Genomic DNA, 18,458 nt, shown 5'->3' on the forward strand with positions numbered 1-18,458 from the left:
TAAATAGTATTTATCGCTATCTGTACTTGATGTGCAGACTAGTATTTGAGATCCAAAAAACTAATAAATGAAAACATCTTTTTGACTGTGAAACTCAAATAGATGAAGAAACCACAAATTATTCCCAAATAAACAATAGTTCTGAGGCACTCAAAAGGAATATAGGTTTAAAAAGCCTTTATTTAAACTTGGCTATCCATTAAAAAACATGCCAACATGTTTCGGCCTCTGTGGCCTTCTTCAGGGCAAATTCAAAAAATGTTTTGAATTTGCCCTGAAGAAGGCCACAGAGGCCGAAACATGTTGGCATGTTTTTTAATGGATAGCCAAGTTTAAATAAAGGCTTTTAAAACCTATATTCCTTTTGAGTGCCTCAGAACTATTGTTTATTTGGGAAACATTTTTGGATCTCCAAGCTGAAGAGCACCAGAGGAACACACCTCTCAATACCCAAGTAGCACTCCTAGTAACTCGTTTGTAAACCACAAATTATATTTGAATGATTGATGAGATTTCAATTTTGAGTAAACTATGAATCTTAATTAAATGGGAAAAAGTTCCCATGTATTTCACATTTTAGTTTTTGACCTGCAATAAAAGTTTGACTGAAGAAAACCTGACTCTTTGCCGTTTTTTTCAAGAAACTACTTGTTATACATTTCATGGAAATCAATGGGGGTCAATTTGTCTATGTGACCAAAAATTTAGCTTTTTCACTTTGCATGCACATTTTGACAAGTAAAAGTCACAAAAATTCAAGAATACATACATTGTTTATCCAGTGTTTCAAGCTGTTTAAAAATAGCAATATAAAACACAAAATAGCAACGTGACATGTTCTAAGTGAAACATTGGGAATTGACTGGATTGCAACATGCAGTGATTTTATTGGTTAATATTATTTTTCCACACCCACACTGTCTTGATTTGCACAAGCCGAAATGTAATTTCACAGACGTAAAAAGTTATTGCATTTCCATGAAATAATTTGCAACAAACAAGTTGATCTACGGAATAAAGTGCACTGATGAATCATCTGTCCGTAAGACCTGGGACTTTTATTAAAATCTAGATACTGTCAATTTTGATTTCATGTTGACTTACAGAACTCTCCGCAGAATGATGTAAGCAGGAGCAGGTGGCCAAACACAGACCCTGCTAAACCTGAGAGACATTGAGTTTCCTCTGAAAAGATTTTTTCAGCATCGACATTTGTTGCTCCTGCAAGAGTCGGTCCTATGGACGGAAACATATTAAGAAATATGCTGAAGCGAAAGGATTCAACGACTAGAGCTCCAGACTCCTGTTTCTCTGCGGAGTTCGCATGGCCTCTCGTTACCACCTTTAATGTCATCATCTACTTTTACAGCTCTCATCATCTTGTGTTATTTCTGTTTTTCAGGTAAAGCAGACATCATTTTGGTGTTTTCATTCAGAGAGTAACCTTCTAGCATCCAGCGCTGCCGTTCCCAAGAGCTTTGATGAAATATCACAATAACACATAACACAGGGGGCAATGGGATTATGGGACATGTAAACAGGCAGTTTTCAGCAGGAGACGTAGTCAATGTAAAAATAGAGCATGACAGCATGAAGGCTTTTTTTTCTCCGTCAAATATAAGTTGTGCTCTTTGAAGTGCTCTGGTTTAGAGGAACCTGAGGCAGTTCATTGTAATTATTTAACACTTAGGCCCACCAGAATGTAGCCGGTGATGTATTTTTCATGTTTTCACGACAAATTATGCCGCAGACATAGGGGATAAAAAAAAGACACAGAGAGACTCATTTATTTCAGTATCTTTTCTCTCCTTTTGTAACGGCTTAATTAAACATATTTATTCTTCAAAGTCAAAGTAATTATTTGTTTTTGCATATTCTAAATGCAAAATGTGCTTTGGATTCTTGGTATCTGCCTCTTGTTTGTCTTTTCTCCTTCAATAAGTCACAATGAGAATACTAACAGACTTATCAATAATATCCACATTTTCGGTGCAAATTAAACAAGTCATATTTCCATGTGATACAATGTATGTTAAAAGCATATTGAGCTAATAAACTGAGAATCATGTCTTCGCCAAATGAAACATTACAAACCATACAAAATCTCTAGTCCACAAATTCTTATTCAAGATGTTTGTTGGCATGCAGCATCCTGCTTTCCCTCAGCCAGTTTTACACTTCACACTTTTGCTGACTCACTTTCACACTCCAGCAATCAAAGCCAAAGTTCAAAACAGCACATGTCCAGTATGTCTGGCGCAGCTATAGAAATGACATGGCTTGTCTCATCCAACTGGGCAGAAAACTGAGCCCAAGAGGAAAGGCGAGAGCTTTTGAGTGTTTTAGAAAAGCATGTGCCAAGAAAACTGCGAGTCCTTCTGAAGGCCAAAACCTTCCTGTCTACACCTGATCTGTAAAGATTGCTCATATGTGTAATGGAAAATGTCTCAACTTATTTCAGAAAACAAAATACAGAATGTTCCAGCTCTAAAATCTGATTTGATGAGCCGCGTTCAAAGCCGTTTCATGATATACACACATCTGCTGAATTGATTACATCTGTGTTTGCTACCATACCATTAAAAGCACTCAAACACATGGCCTTGAGTATCTTATTGCTTTAAAAAAACTCAAATGACAATCATTAAAAAAAGACAAAGTTTGTTAATTTATAGTTTAACGCCATGCCAGCAACTTCGGCTATATTCATGGTGAGAAAGATTAAAAAGGAATGATTAAAATAGATTTTTTTAATTTAATCTTATAGAAAACTTCAAAAGCTAGATCTGGTCTTATTTCATTAAATACCTTTTCATAAGAGTCAACTGAAAAATAACTAATTCTAACAGAGTTCAAACTATCACACAAATGTGCTTCAGTAATTATGGATTCTGGCATGAGAAGCATAAAGGAGGTTAACAGTTTCTGTTAACAGAAACATAAGAGTTAATCTAAAGTGCTATATTCGACAGCGTGTATAGGTAATATGATCCCAGCGATTTTCAAAATGGACACGCTAAGACAAAGTGCCTTATAACGATAATTACAAAAAGCCCAACATATGTATTTCCTTATAAGTCACTTAAGCCGCGTTTCCACCGAAATTACCCGGAACAATTTGTCCCAGGAACTTTTTTCCCAGGAACCTTTTTTGCCCCAGACCGGTTGCTTTCTGCGTTTACACCGCGGTCTAAAGTACCGGGAAGGTAAACTGCGCGCAACTGCTCCTCCCAGTCTGCGACGGACAGTAATCAGTTTTGAGCGCCACATTTATAAGTATGGAGGAGATTCAAACTGTGCTGCAGTTATTGGTTTACTAACGAGGTAGGCTAATTAACATAACAAAATAGACGAGCACTGATACTAAAGCGTGTTCAGAAAGCTCGTATGCGTATAAAATTAGACAAGGTACGTTGTGAGATGACTGGGACGAACGCGCAAAAATTTCCTTTTGCGCAAATACTCTTAAAAAAAGCCTGAACCCCGTCTATCAATCATAAATAGTGACAGTCTTGTAAATAGTTGTTTGTTACCAACCTCAATGCGCTATTTCAATCCTGTTATAGTAAATTTGTAACATGGTTTGCCTTGCAATAGATGACAATGTGTAAACATAATGACTTAATATTAAAAGCTGTGGCAGAAAAGAGACGAGCACTGATAAAGCGTGTTCAGAGCTCGTAATGCTAACGTTAGATATAAAATTGTATGTTATCAGCTATTGCGGACATTGGCCGTGAGATGGCTGTGACGAACGCGCAGAAAGTTTCCTCTTCCACAAATACCCAAATAATAAAGCCTGAAACTCGTCGCCAGTCCCCCAGTTTTTTTTATTAAATTCCATATTTGCAGACAGACAACTTTACTGCATGAAGCCACTTTTTAAAAGGGAGGTTAAAAATAAAGAAAATGCTGCGTGGAGTCATCCAACCAAAATGCGGCGTGAACACAACCAATCAGCTTGTGCAGCGCACAAGTCCCACCCCTGAAAGTTCCTGAACTTTGAAAAAGTACTACCTCGTGAGCAGGGACTATCGGAGGGGCAAATATTTACCCGGAACTTCATTTAGACCCTGGTTCCTGCGGTGTAAACACATCGAGTACCAGCCCAAAGTTCCTAGTTCCTGGGGAAAGTTCCTGCGGTGGAAACGCGGCTTTAGTAAGAAACTGTCAAGAATTACAAGAAGAGAACTGTAAATGCAAAAAGACTTAAGGCAATCCTGTGTCATAAAGCACTGAAGTAAAGTCAACTGCTGGGGTTTGCCCTGTGGCATTAAGAGCTCTGGGGAAATCTCAGAGCAATGACAGCTCAACAATCCCCTAATCTCTCATCTTACAGAGTTCATTTACAGGCACAATGTTATTCTGATTATACTTAATGAAACAGAAAAGAAAGGTTGTGTAAATTCCATAAACTATATATTTCTATTGATGAAAGATTATAAAATAATGATTAGTTTAAGATAAAATGCAGATGTTCCTATATTTTTAAGTTTTTGAATTAGTTATCACCAATTTTTTATGCATGCAAGCACACTAAATGATGCTGTAAAGTCAACATGAAGTCAAATAAAATGATAAACCCAAAGTAAGCCCAAAGATTTCCATACATTTGCATTAAGAATATCCACATACTGTGGATTACGGATTTTTGTGGAGGAAATAAAGTCATTTCAGTAGGTATCTACACGATCTGGGATTTCACGTAAGAGCGAAAGTTTTCTCAACGGGTTCACGTTGGTCTTCTAATGGTCACACGTCTTCAAATGATGCAAATTCACATGTCAGAGTTGACTGTTGCGAAATGCGCATGAGCTTATGTTTCTGGTCTCCCGCATTCGCATGCATACGAATGGAAGTCAATGGAACGAAACATGTAGTGTGACCACTCCTCAATGCTGCAGACTATAAAACTTTCTAAAGCTCTCAAAGCCATTGCCTAGTGGTTCAAATCTGGGTCGCAACATTTTCCCCATTACCCTTCCACTCTCTACTATTTAATCAATAAAATTGCAGAAAAATACAATTGAAAAGAAAACCAAGCCATTAATCCAACCCTCCTATCTCAGAAGACAAGTTGGGAGTGTGTAAGAAAAATTGTGTGGCTAATGACCACCCTTGCCCTATGATTCACCAATGAAGACATTATCTCTGGTCAGCGAGAGGGAGGCGTTCAGGGCAGATGGGTTAAAGAAAGAGCAGCAGCACCTTCAGCACGGAGTCAATGCTTCGTCCCTGCGCTCCTCTTCAAACTGCCAAACACACTGCGAATCAATGTGCAGCACGGTCCCGTAAGGACAGATTAAGGAAGCATGAAATACAGGGGAAGGAGTAATGCAGAGAGCGCGAGACCTGTCTGCGTTTTACAGAGGGAGATATTTTCTAATCATCAAGTACTGGAAGCCCTGAATGACGTGATTCTCGAAGACATTTGTCTGTCAGTGATTTCAAAGGAAGCATATGTCTGAATCTTTCTGTCATGTCAAATTGCTTCACATTTTAATGTCTTGACAGGTCTCTGATTCCTCGGGGGGCAAGCAAGACTATCTGCTGAGAGTCTAAGCATAGTCCAGTGGCCAAAAGGCCGAGTGTGTGGCCGAGTTTGACATCCTGAGCTTTAACTATATGTTTTTCTGAAATATTTTTTCCATTGTAATGCACATTTTTCCCAGTCAACAACATGCTTTTTACTCGCTTCAGCTCTCTTAGCCACAGGAGATGTTTTCCCTTCAGCTTGACCCGTGACAACTGACAAGCTAAATTAAATGTTGTCTCCACTCTTTTTCTCACCTATGCCAACATTCTTTTTCTTTCACGCCCCTAAAAGCCAGGAGTAAGTGTGTGAGCATGCACTCACGGGTCCCTGGTGTCCTCTTGCTATCTAGCATTAAAGACTCATCACAGCATTGTGTCATATCTCCTTGTTTGCCCTCTGCAGGAGCTGTAACTATCACTGGTCTCCGTCTCTTGGACCCTCTGGACACTGGTATTAAAACGACAGAGATCTTCTGAGGGATCCTGGGTTTGTCCTACTTGCATCACAGGGAAATGGAGGAAACCTTACTATGGTTCAAAACAACCTTGCCATGGGCTCAAGTCCCATGCATCTGCCTCAGAGACGGAGCTGTGACCTTCTCATTTTAGTCCTGGACATTTTTTCATGTTTTTAAAAAAGGAACCAATGAAAACCCCAATAGGAAAGAAAATTTACAAAGGAGATCTTTTTAATAGTAACTGTTTCTCCTAGTTTGAAATGAGAGCCAATAGACATGTTTACTTAAAGTAATAGTTAACTCAAAACATTTTATTTGGTCGTGATTTACCTACCTTCATGTAATTCAATGGGTAACAAAAGACTATATTTTGAAATATGTATAGAACAAGATAGTGAGTAATTGATGACTAAATTTTCATTTTTGGCTGATTCAATTTTCATTTTATCCCTTTAAGGGCCAGATTTACTTAACAGGGCAAATTAGCGTGAGAGCGCTATCCTGAGATCTAGACTCTTTAGACCCCAGACATGCTTCCTCTAGAGTTTCAGAAGAGATGTCAGCATGGTTAAAAACTCCTGAAATATGCCAAAATCTGCAAAAATATACAAGAAAGAAAGGTTATATTTTAAGAACTGAAATATTTCTCTCCATTTTTTTCCCAAGACCAAATTATGTAAACTATGCTTTTTATAGCTCTATATACAGTCAGCAAAGACGCTCCACCCACCTACAAAAACAAATTCAAACAAATCCCATCACTATAGCTACATGTACACTAAAAAACAATCAGATTTGCCTATTTTTTTGTAACTTCAAATAAAGCAAACAAATAAAATCCAGAAATGTCAGTAAACTGAATAAAAATATTCTAAAAGTCAATGTAGCAACATGAGATAAATACTAGACACAAAGTTTTTTATAATATAATTATCATATGTGTCTTTCATCATTGTACACTGTAGAATATTTTAAAGAACAGCAAATTGCATTCTGCACTAGTCAGGTCTTGGCTACAGATTAAATTTAACAGTGTTGTTATACTATTAGTGTTTTTAAAGATTACCTTTAAGTGAGCACTAGATGATGGCACAGAGAAATAAAAATAGAGGGAATTGAGAGTTAACAACTAAATATCTACATACCATGATATATCATGCATACCTAATTCAAAAATAAAACAGTTGATTAATTAAAAATTAGATTACACATTAACTATAATTTTCACATGAACAGTAATTTCAATGGGACTATTGAAGAAAGTAAAATGAAAAAAAAAAAAAGTTCGGGTCGATCCATTTTTGCAGCTACTGTAAGTGTCTTTTACTTGAAGGAAGCTTAAAGTTCTGCAAGTTACAATAGGTTTTCATTGTACAATGAAGGAAAAATTTGATTTCTCATGATATGACCCCTTTAAAAGAAGCATAACTGATCACACTCCAAGTCTCCTGAGCTATGAAAGAGCAGCATCTGAGAAATGAAAACTTCCACTGATCCCAACAGGATGCTCAAACTCCTTTAAGACTCCTTAGTATCTTAAAATAATATTTTTTATGAAAATGGAGCAAAATAACAAGTGAAAGAAGACGAGAGGAGGTGTAAATCTTAATTTGCTCGGCAAGGAATGTGTTTCTGTTTTTCTCAGCTCAAAATGACACCAGGAGTGGCGGCAGATATATGATAATGTCTTCACGGAGAGAAGATGCATGAAATGAAAGTACAAAGCTGTGAACGATATTCTAATGCACTCTCAGGGTTTTATTTGTTGTTCGGAATGTTTTCACACCTTTAGTCCCATTTATAGGAAACGCACACATATGGAATTCCATCATTCTTGTCTCCCTCTTTCCCCATCTGCAGTCGTCTTTACCTTCCAGATGATAATTTGCACCAGAGTCCCATTAGGGATGTTTGAACACAGCAGTCGGTCTTTGCTATTTACCAAACCTGCTTCCATCATCTAACGCACAGCAGAGGCAAGAGTTGGACCATTAGCACTAGGACGGGGAACCCCAAGGCCCAGAAACAGGACCACATGCCTAGTACAACCACACAGCTCAGCAATACGCACCATACAGCCAACCTACAAATGAATTCTGAGAGAGCACATTTATGGGCTGCAAGCTGTAGGGGTTCAGGAGAATGCAGTGGCAAGTTAAAACACCCTCCTCAAAAGTTTCCTGGCCAGAAACAGCTTCCGATTACCCAGAGTGTGTCTGTGCAAAAAATGCACTTTGGATGTTTATGCTTCAAAGCCAAAGATGATTTACCTGGGCTCCCAACCTTCGCACTGATGCATGTCCCTGAAAAGAAGCTTTGCGGATGTTCCTAAAAACTGCTAGGGCTGTAGAAATGACAATAAATGAAAAAACATCTACAGATATATAGAGCATTGCCTCTGATTTAGAAAGTGGTAAGTTCTGTAAGGCCACCTACATTAGTCATATCCTCTGGAACCTTGATCTTTAATAAGTCTAGAATGTCACTTCATTCAGTACGCTTAGAGAATTAGACGGCATTCATGTGAGACCTCTGACGGAGTACCTATTAATTATGTATTTATGCTTTATCAGTGCCCATGGGGAGAACCTGGCTCCCTAGTTTTATTTTCTAACATGTTTATTTGTTCAAAAGCACTTAAGTTGTTTGAAAATGGCCCTCTTTTGTTCTCCTCTATAATAAATTCATACCTTAAATGGAAGATAAACAACCACATACAGTCGAGGCTCATGATAGTGAATTCAGGGTAATGTATCATTTCATGCAGATTTTCTGCCGAGACCCTCCGAGATGCACAATAATTCATGGCGAAGTGCATTTTATTCTTTTTTCTTTTTTGGGGGGGAAATCATTGATGCAAGTATAAACATTTAAAGTTACAACATATTCCACTCCTAGTCCTTTGGAGAAATATCTTCAGTAGAGGAGTTAGAGAAGGTTTTAGCAGCCCAAAGGGAAAAATTTCAGGAGCATGACAATACAAGCAGCATTCTGCAGTATATGAACCTCTGAAGAAATATATATTTTTTCCATTTAGCAGAGGTCAGCTGGACTCTGTGTCTGTCAATAAATATCGATGTTTCAAAATTACAGCGGCACTCTTCGGTTCTCCGGCATCTTTGTTGTTTCTACCGAATAACTATCAATAAATGTAAAGTTGAGTTATTGTTAATGTTCTCACCGGAAAAAAAATAACAGTTATCAAAATGCTGAAGAAACCTTTTGTCTCACAAAAGAATCAAGCTCTGTCTGTCAAAGTTGAAGCGTGCCTGTCGACTCCTTTTCAACCTCGTTTCATCTTTCTCCAGCAATCTAAAAAAAAAAGCGGCTTTCAAACAGAAAAAGGAGCTTTCAGTCCTGAAAAGCTGTCAGGCAAGAACACATAGTTGCACCTTTAGTTCAGTCTCACCTGCTTTGCTGAACCTCAAGCGATGTCATTCGACAGAAGCATCATTTTCAAAGCGCACTTAAGAAGACTGGGTTCAGCCTAAAAAATAGCATGCTCTCCAGGTCTGTCTGCGTGCTATCTGATCTGACTTCATGGCTTTTATAAGATTACTGCCGAGCCGTTCTTCATTATAGACCATTATCAGTATTGATAAGGTGAAAATAAAATGCACTTAGCTCACAGATTTTCTGTTTATCGGCCCATTCTCGGCTCAAACCGCAGAGGACTGACAGGATCTTAACAGAATCTAGCTTTGGCTTCGGTGTCGTGCATTGCTTCATTCGTTTGCCGGACGTATCTGATATTAAAAGAAGACGGTTTTGAGTTTTTTGGCTCACTTAAAGCAGGAGGAGTCAATTCACTCAAGCTGCACCATTTAGCTTTGGTCTGCTGCCAAGCAGGCGTGCCGGACGGATACGTCTGCGCTTCATGTGTGATTTTCTGCGGATGTTTCAGAGCTGCTGATTGAATCAGAGTTCTCCTTTATTAAATCATAGCACCACAGCAATTGATGCAGCCATTCAAAACTAGCTCTTCTTAATGTACAGATGGCTTCGTTTACTGTGCTGAAAAAGGCAGGGCTGTACTGCGCTCAGCAGAAGTTGCTCGGTTGTTCTGAGGTAGTCTAGGGGTTTAGACGTGAGTCAAAGACAAACACTGAATCTCAGACAACTTTTTTCGTTTTTTTGCGTGAGGGAATGATTCAATTTCGAGATAAAATTATTAATAAAAGTACAGTCTCACAGGCTTTGCCAGATGCATCTTTATCTTGCTTGATTTCGCAAGATAGAGCACTAGGGAACTACTCTGCTGAAACATCTAAGGTTTATACAAGACTTAAACAAACGACTACATTTACTTCAAAATGATCTATAGAAAAACTTGAGTGAGTTATTTTAAGAGCTGCCACAAGGCTTCTTCATTTCAGACTAGCAGGAAATAACTCATCATTAAAACATTTTGCATGCTTTACTGAGACCTGACCGTTGCAGACATCACCGAACACAAGATAAGGAGGCTTCGCCAGCCACTCGAGTCTCCAGAGAGTAAACTTGGGTGTTAGGCCCCTTTCAAAAAGAACATTATTAGAGGTTCTTTATAGGAAATGCTTTAAGGCTTTAAGATCTGCCTAGAACGAAGAGAGACAACACAGAGACGCATGCTGAGAACAATTATTATAAGCTCCCGTGGCGACTACTTGCAATTCCCATCAAAAGATGCCATCAAAGCATTTGGTTTACTAGCACAAAATAATGAAGAAGTATTAACCGCGCCTCACGGGGTTCAGATCACACAACACTCCCGATAGAAAGAACCCTTCCTCTGCGGCAAAGCAGCCTGTGTTTTGAAATTGGTCACTCTGAAACACACCGTCAGCCTCTTGTCAGAAATGTGACCACAAAGCAATCCGGGGATTTGGAAGGTGAAGTTACAACAGCAGCTGTTAAGAATGCATTGTTACCACAGAAAAACATACACAAAATTATCTGAAGGTAAGAGGACAGTAACCCCACCCTCAACCGCTGTTGTGTAGTCAGAGGATTGATTTGCATTTAAATAAGCCAGGCTTATGCTTGTATTGTGGCACTCATCCGTGCTACGGTAAACAGGCTTGCTATGTAATGCCACCAGACTCCAGACCTGTCAATCCAGGTGTGCGACTGTCCGCGGCACAAACTTCCTGCAGACACAGAAACCCTTATCAGATCAAGTGTTTCACATCCAGCAACATAAATCTGTGCGAAATTTACCAGGCGTGCTTAAAGTCTATCTCTCAGAGTCTGTCAGGACTACAACCAAACAACTGCTATGCGACGCAAATATGTGGCAGCGTCACATTGATTCATAGCTGCAATATAGTGCGAGAATAAAATGATGCTGATGTTTTTTTAAACTACCCCCTTCAGCAAATTAGAGAGCGAAATAAATGATCAAATGATTGATTGTGCATACTGAGGAAAAATAAGCTAATATACACACACAGACAAACAGCCACCCACATACAGAGCAGGGACCCTCACACAAACACAGAGGATTGCTGATATAGAATACAAACATGTCAAGAAATGACTTTGTTATTACCTGCTTAGATCCCATTAGGCCTGTCAATGCTTCAGTGTGGGTGAGGAGAAAGAAACTTTGATAAAAAGTGTTAAGTGACATTTCAGAAAATCTGAAAGCCTTCAAGCTTTAATGTGATCTAATTAACCCGGAGACAAGTAGAGCAGCACTTCTGCACTGGTAACCGTAAGGTTAAGAGATGTACGTGAGCTACAACCACTGATGAAATGTATAAGTCTTATTTTCTTGGCCCTGTAACAAATATCCTTTCCTGACAGCCAGGTTTTTTCTTTTGTTTTACGAGTATTGTCCATATATCCCGGTTGGTATCTGTGGAAATGCCCTCGGAATGATGGCGAGCCAGCAAAAATAACATAAAGCTCTTTCTATCTCTGCCGTCTCTCTGAGTTGTGATTTTCTCTTCACTTATTTATGGGCTAATCCGTCTCTGTCCGACTCAAATCAAATTGCATAAAAAACAAATAGAGGAGAGAGCAGATGGAGGCTGACCCCCATCCACACGGGCCGAGCCGAAGTCGGGAACGCACTCCGCCTCATTCCCAGACTGACCCGGCCCGAGTCGAGTCATCACACTCAAACGGACAGCAAGAGGGATGAGACCAGCTGGGAGAAAATTGGTGTTTACCTGGGTGCTTCACAGAGCAGATTACACTTAAATACCACATTGCCGGATGAAGCTTAAATGCGGATTTGAGGCAATGGAGGGTTCAGAGATGTGTAAAATAAAAGAAACAGGTGGGAGAAAATTTAAGCTTCTACAAACAGGAAAAAATATAGCCTACTGCAGCCCTGCATCTGTAATGCCTGAACAAGCTGTCCTGGAAAGCACAAACGAACACCATGATACTTTTCAGAACCTTCAATATGAGCAGAATAAATACAAGGCCCACAGAGATGATCTTATCATTCCTTCTATGTTCAAGGCTCAAAAATAAGGACTGCCTGGCCTGGAATCAGTGTGAAAGCCGCTCAGGACAGTTGATAGGATCAACACTGGCCAAAACGGTCCAGTGCTGCGTACTCATGCAAATTTATACTTTGCTTATTGCTTTTAAATCTTACCAGTGTAAAAAATCAAATAATTTTAAATCATTTATGCACAAGAAGGCATGAAAAATAACTCAATTTGGCACTCGCGCACTCTGAGACGGTTTTCTGTGCACACAAAGCCACCTCTTAGTGAGTGAGTTCTCTTTTGCTTCTTATTACGGTTCAATGAATAAATAAACACGCACTTATGTCGAGATAAACCTGGGATAAAATCAGATGTCATGACAGCAGTCTAATATACTTGCTGCTGTCTTTGTTTTTAATGTTAATCACACAACAAAGAAAAAGAGAAAACAACTCACTCTCTTGGCTGAATCACTTTACTAGTGAAGACTATGCATGTTGTTTTACATATGATATCTTGTTTCTTACCTTAACACTTGCCTGGAAAATTTATTTCATTGTTCTATTGTATCATTGTTCTATTGTATTTATATGTGCTGTTGCTTATCATTTGTTTATTTATTCTATTTATTAATGATTTGTGAAATTTCTGTAATATCTACAATTTTGATTTCGTAACAATCTTATTTATTAGAAAACAAGGTTACACAGGTCAAAAACTATGAAAACCTTTTTTTGCAGAAAACCTGAACCAATGACCTGACGGTCAGGCCAGTATAAAACAAATCCTAGTGTTAAGTCAGGTATGTCCATAAACTAGTTTAACCAAAGGAAAAAGAGCACTGACTAAACAAAGGCGCTCAGTTTCCAGCATTATCGAAGTGCCACAGCTGTAAAAATGTAGCCTGCATAACACAACCCAAGCCGCTTACAGATAAAAGGCCAAGGTGGCTTGTCAAACAACAGCCGAGATGCCCCCACAGTCCATGTTTTATGAAAGACAAGCTCTGATTACAATATAATTGTTAGCGAGCGTTGACAGCATCTTGTATAACAGCATGTGGGCTGCACAAAACCATGCAGCGCTACACTGCCCCCATGGCTGCAAGCCACTGCTGACAATGCTGATGGTGTTTATGACACTTAAAGAGGAAACATGATGCCTTCTGCAGCAATCAGGAAGTTGTGGAGTGCGGTGGGCGGGATCTGGGAAATTCAATATTTGCTCAGTTCAACATGCCACGACTATTAAAACGTGTGACAGAGCGAAAGTAAAACAAAACAAAAATTTTAAGGGATGCACTTGTTTCGCTGACCTCTCTCGAGTCTCTTTGAGTGGGTCCGCCCGAGGGTCCCTTTCACACGGTCTTTGGCTGCTCCTTGTTCGGTGAGAGCTATAAGTAGTGTCTGGGCCAAGCATGAATGAGATTGTCCCCATCGCTGCGGGGGAAGGATCTGCTGCTCCCCCTCACTGCCGGGGAGGCAGCGGGGCTGCAGAGCAGATAAAGGGATCAGATGAAGGGTGTCAGATCGCATCGACTTTTCTTCTCCTTCTGTTTCCCAAGCCACAGCACCACGATTCAACTGTCAAGAGATGCTAAATAAACCCGGAGTTCATTTGTAACACAAGAGTTGGCCATGGTTAACAAAGCGTCCCCGGGGACTGGTACAAACACAAGGCTCACCTGATAGCATCTCGGCTCGCCAACTGAACAGTTTTTCTGACGGAAAGTATAAATAACTGTTACTCAGATTAATCTCTCGCATAGCTGGTTGGAAGAAGGTGATCATTAATTTTATGTATAGTTTTTGTAAACTGTTCATGAAACGTTTCTGTTTGCAGCTGAGCTGCTATAAGGGAACACAAACTTGAAGCAAGGATAAGAGCAGGAGGGGGCCTGCAGTATATCATCAGTGTGTAAACTCAAAGTTCTGCGCCATTGAAGTGCAACACCGTGTGCATATGGCGTAAACACAACTCTGCAGCAGAAAGCCTGTCAGTGTTTCCTCTCAGGTCATAAAAAAATTCAGAGTGATGGCAAAGCACTCCCTCTCAAGACTCACACGAGGGAGGTAAAAAAAGAAAGAAAGAAAAAAAAAAAGAAACAGCCCTGCGAGGCTTAACATCTCGGCACACAGACTCATAAAAAGCAGTAATAAACCCAAAAGCCTCTTGAGATTTGATGTTCATTCGCTCAAGTGTGCATGTGGGAGCCATACCGGAGGCTTTATTGCTGGTTTCAGATTCAAATGGGGAGTTTGGCCCATGTTGGACTTTAAATGTGAGCGTTCAGGGATTCTTCTTCGGGTTATTTCAAGCTCACACAATCAAATAACACAGAATCTCAGATGAGGGTTGAAGGGTGCAGAAGTCACCGCACTTTAAATGAAAACGAGTTTTAGGCTGTGATCTCTGCTGTTATCTACTTCAAAAGTTTAAAACACCAAGGAAGATGGACAAATAGTTAACAAAAGATGCTATAACCTCAACAAAAACACTCTACACATACACTATCTCTTGTATTTTTAGGTGCAAAATATTTGACAATTGAAAATGTGCAGTGTGCGAAATATACAGTTAATTTTGGGGAGGGGTCAAAATCTGAATTTTGACTTAAAAGTTAAACAATTAAGTTACAGTTTTTAAGAAAAGTTATTTTGATAATAATTACATCACTATTATTTTATCAGTAAAAACGATCCGGCAGTCTATGGTGAGCTGCTCATCCAAAAGCCATTTTTGTTCACGAACATAATATCGCCATGTGAAAATATGAGCTCAGGCTAGTAAACTAACCAAATTTATAAATCGTGTGAAAACGTATCTTCGCAGAAAGTTTATGTTCTTTTAAGACCCCGACTTTTTGTTCTGACTCCCTTTGGAAGGGTGCAACTCTCAATTAGGGAGGTCCCCCCAAACTTCGCACACTGGTAATTTAAGGCAGGGGTACTGATCATATTCATTTCTAAAGCAAGTTATAATGATCGCTACACACGAAATCTGAAAAAAGCTGCAAAGTGAAGACTACACCGATAAGAAAAACGATTGCCATATTCGTAACACAACCGATGCGCGCAAACATGGTCAGTACAAACCTAAAACAAGAGACGGGAACTGCTAACCACCACAAACAAATTCCTCAGAAATCCTACAAGACAGGTCGAATTTCAAATCATTAGAAGATTTTACAAGAACGAAATCCAGTAATTATGTAGGCAGCGCACTTTTCGCTGCGTATAAAGTAGCTGACAGGTGAATATGATGCGTAGATTATCTGTAAAAAAAAACTCCGTTCACTTACCGAGCCCGAGCAGCCCGGAGATCAGCACCAGCAGAAGCATCCAGGAGCGCATCGCTGGAGTCGATGAGGATGTCTTCAGTAATGTGATGGTTACTGAGGCAATGATGCGCGCTCACTGCAGTCCTTCAAAGTTAGGAGCGCTGATTTCTAACAAAAGGTCGGTCTACTCTTTGTGGAGGATCTTTCCTGCTTCTTTCTACGCTCTTTCTTTTGTATTGAACTGATGTAAGTGTTAAATGCAGCCTATAGACACTGTTCTCGGTCGCTGTGTCTCAACCCCGATGTGCGTTCTCTCACTCTGCCGCTCAGAGCACATCAGTGCCCGGCTCACTCCCAGTTAGCTCCAACTCTCTCACTCTCTCCATCACTCAGTGGCGGATGAGGCAGCCGTAGAGAAGAGAGCACTGAACGGCTTTGCTCCTCCTTCCCCCGTCTCCTCCTCCAAGCTCCTTTACCAGAGAGTCTGACACAAGCAAGCAGCACACAATATGAATTAACGAATTAAATTATCGCTATTCTCAGGTTGGGAAAAGAGAGCTGGATGGTTTTAGAACAACGTCGTCAAAACGCCGCGCCAAACTGAAATTTTTTTCGTTTTGGGCCAATTTGGGTTTCAATGACTTTCTTACCACAGAGCTATGGAGTGTTCAGGGACTAGACATTAAAACATAGTATTAAAACAAACCTACTAACTGCAAAATAATTTGAACTAACCAAACAGAGATATTCCTTCACGACCGTTATGATTTTAAATTGTCCTCGTGAGATCTGCTGACGTGCTGAGTTGTAAAAAGGACGGAAAACCTAACTTCAAAATAGAGTTGGGTGAAAAATAACTTTAAGTACCCCAAATTACAGTGATTTCCAGAATAAAAGATTTATGCTGCACTTTAACACAATACAGTTTTTTCGTGTAACTATCCATATACTACAAAACATTCAGATTGTTACATTACTTGCCTGTTATTGCTGTTACATGTTTCCTACCACATTTACCATTGTGATGACCCAGACCGTAGCATGCAGATGGAAGGAAAAAAACTGTGAAGAACATGTTCAAAAATACAATGATTTTCCATTAAAAATGTTAAAAGTTAATCATGTTTTTTTTTCATGTTGTTACAGTACATGATCTTTCTTACCATATTTACCATTGTGACAGTTCAACCCTTACGAATAATAAGTTTATTAAGTGTTCTATTAGTCTATTAGTGTTATATTTCTATTAATGTTATTAAGTGTTCTATTAGTATACTTCTTTTAAACAAAAAATAAGAAAGTATACTTTCAGTCTACATTTTATATACTTCTCAAAAATATAATTTATGTACTTCTCAGAAATATTACACTTAAGTGTAGGCTACTTGACTTATACTGAGAGAAAAGTCCAAGTATATTTGGCCTGACTTGTACTCAATCTTTTGATCGAAATATACTTAAATGTATAATTAAGTATTCAAAGTATACTTGGCTTGTAGTTGTGTTAACTCTTTCGATCGAGTAGCCTATTAAATTTTTTTTTTTTTACATAGTATTTCATTTGCAGTTTTATGAAACTTACATTGTTTGAAAATATTGATTAGAATATTGATATAAAAGAGATATGTTTCTAACTCTGCGTATCTGAATTTTTGTGTAGGCTAGTCCACTGGTAGTGTATAGGAATTTATTCTAATTCTACTTTTCCCCACCATTGACTGAATTTTCCAGCTATCCATGTTTTCACTGTTATACGGTAGGGGGTGCTATGACACATCTTCTAGTACAGAATCTCTGGATCAAAACACAGGAGAAGAAGTAGCTGAAACAAGTGATAGAAGATTGCTCACACACTTATAGTACACTTAAACGTATACTTTTATATACTAAAATTATACAGCACATTATACAGCACCACCAGATCCAAATTAAAGACAGGCATCAAGGAAGCAAAAGCGGCCTACAGGAGGAAGATCGAGGGGCACTTTAATGAGGGGGATCCCCGGCGCGTTTGGCAAGGAATCCAACACCTCACAAACATTAAGGGTTCAAAAGACCCAAGCCCAAATACCAGCAGCAATTTGGCCGAGGAGCTCAACTATTTCTTTGCGCGCTTTGAGGTGAATAGGACCAGGACTGAGTCATCATCGGCCACACCAATAACACTCCTGCCCACAGATGCCCTGACGAGGTCAGGAGGGCTTTTCTTGACGTGAACCCCAGGAAGGCTGCCGGGCCCGCCGGGATCCCTGGGAGAGTGTTGAGGGACTGTGCCGACCAGCGGGCTGAGGTATTCACTTCCATCTTCAACATCTCTCTGTCTACCTCTCTGTCTACCTGTTCCATCCCCAAGTGCTTCAAATCTGCCATTATTGTGCCGATCCCGAAAAAGTCAGCTGTGAGTAGCTTTAATGACTATAGACCAGTGGCCCTCACTTCCACTGTTATGAAGTGTTTTGAAAGACTGCTGCTAAATCACATAAAAGCTTCCCTCCCCTCCACACTGGACCAGCACCAGTTAGCCTATAAAGCAAACAGGTCAACCGCGGATGCCATCAACACAGCCCTGCACTGTGTGCTGACCCACCTTGAACATCCTGGCACCTATGCAAGACTGTTGTTTGTGGATTTTAGCTCTGCATTCAATTGCATCATCCCTGGAAGACTGGTGTCCAAGCTACTCGGACTGGGCATCAGCACAAACATCTGCAGATGGATCCATGACTTCCTCACAAACCGTTCCCAGTCAGTTCGTCTGGG

At 39.6% G+C, this 18,458-nt stretch overlaps 1 protein-coding gene across 1 annotated transcript in view; it reads right to left on the reverse strand.

Moving 5' to 3' along the window:
• Window positions 1–16,092, reverse strand: part of kirrel3a (kirre like nephrin family adhesion molecule 3a) — a 131,618-nt gene extending 115,526 nt beyond the window's left edge. The window contains exon 1 of the mRNA XM_079862005.1: window positions 15,720–16,092. Coding sequence (XP_079718131.1) covers window positions 15,720–15,771 — 52 coding nt within the window. The 5' untranslated portion in view covers window positions 15,772–16,092. The remainder of the gene's footprint in view (window positions 1–15,719) is intronic.
• Between the last annotated feature and the right edge of the window lie 2,366 nt (window positions 16,093–18,458).

The sequence above is a fragment of the Squalius cephalus genome, assembly GCF_949319135.1.
Source record: "Squalius cephalus genome assembly, chromosome: 24".
NCBI classification, from domain to species: Eukaryota; Metazoa; Chordata; class Actinopteri; order Cypriniformes; family Leuciscidae; genus Squalius; species Squalius cephalus.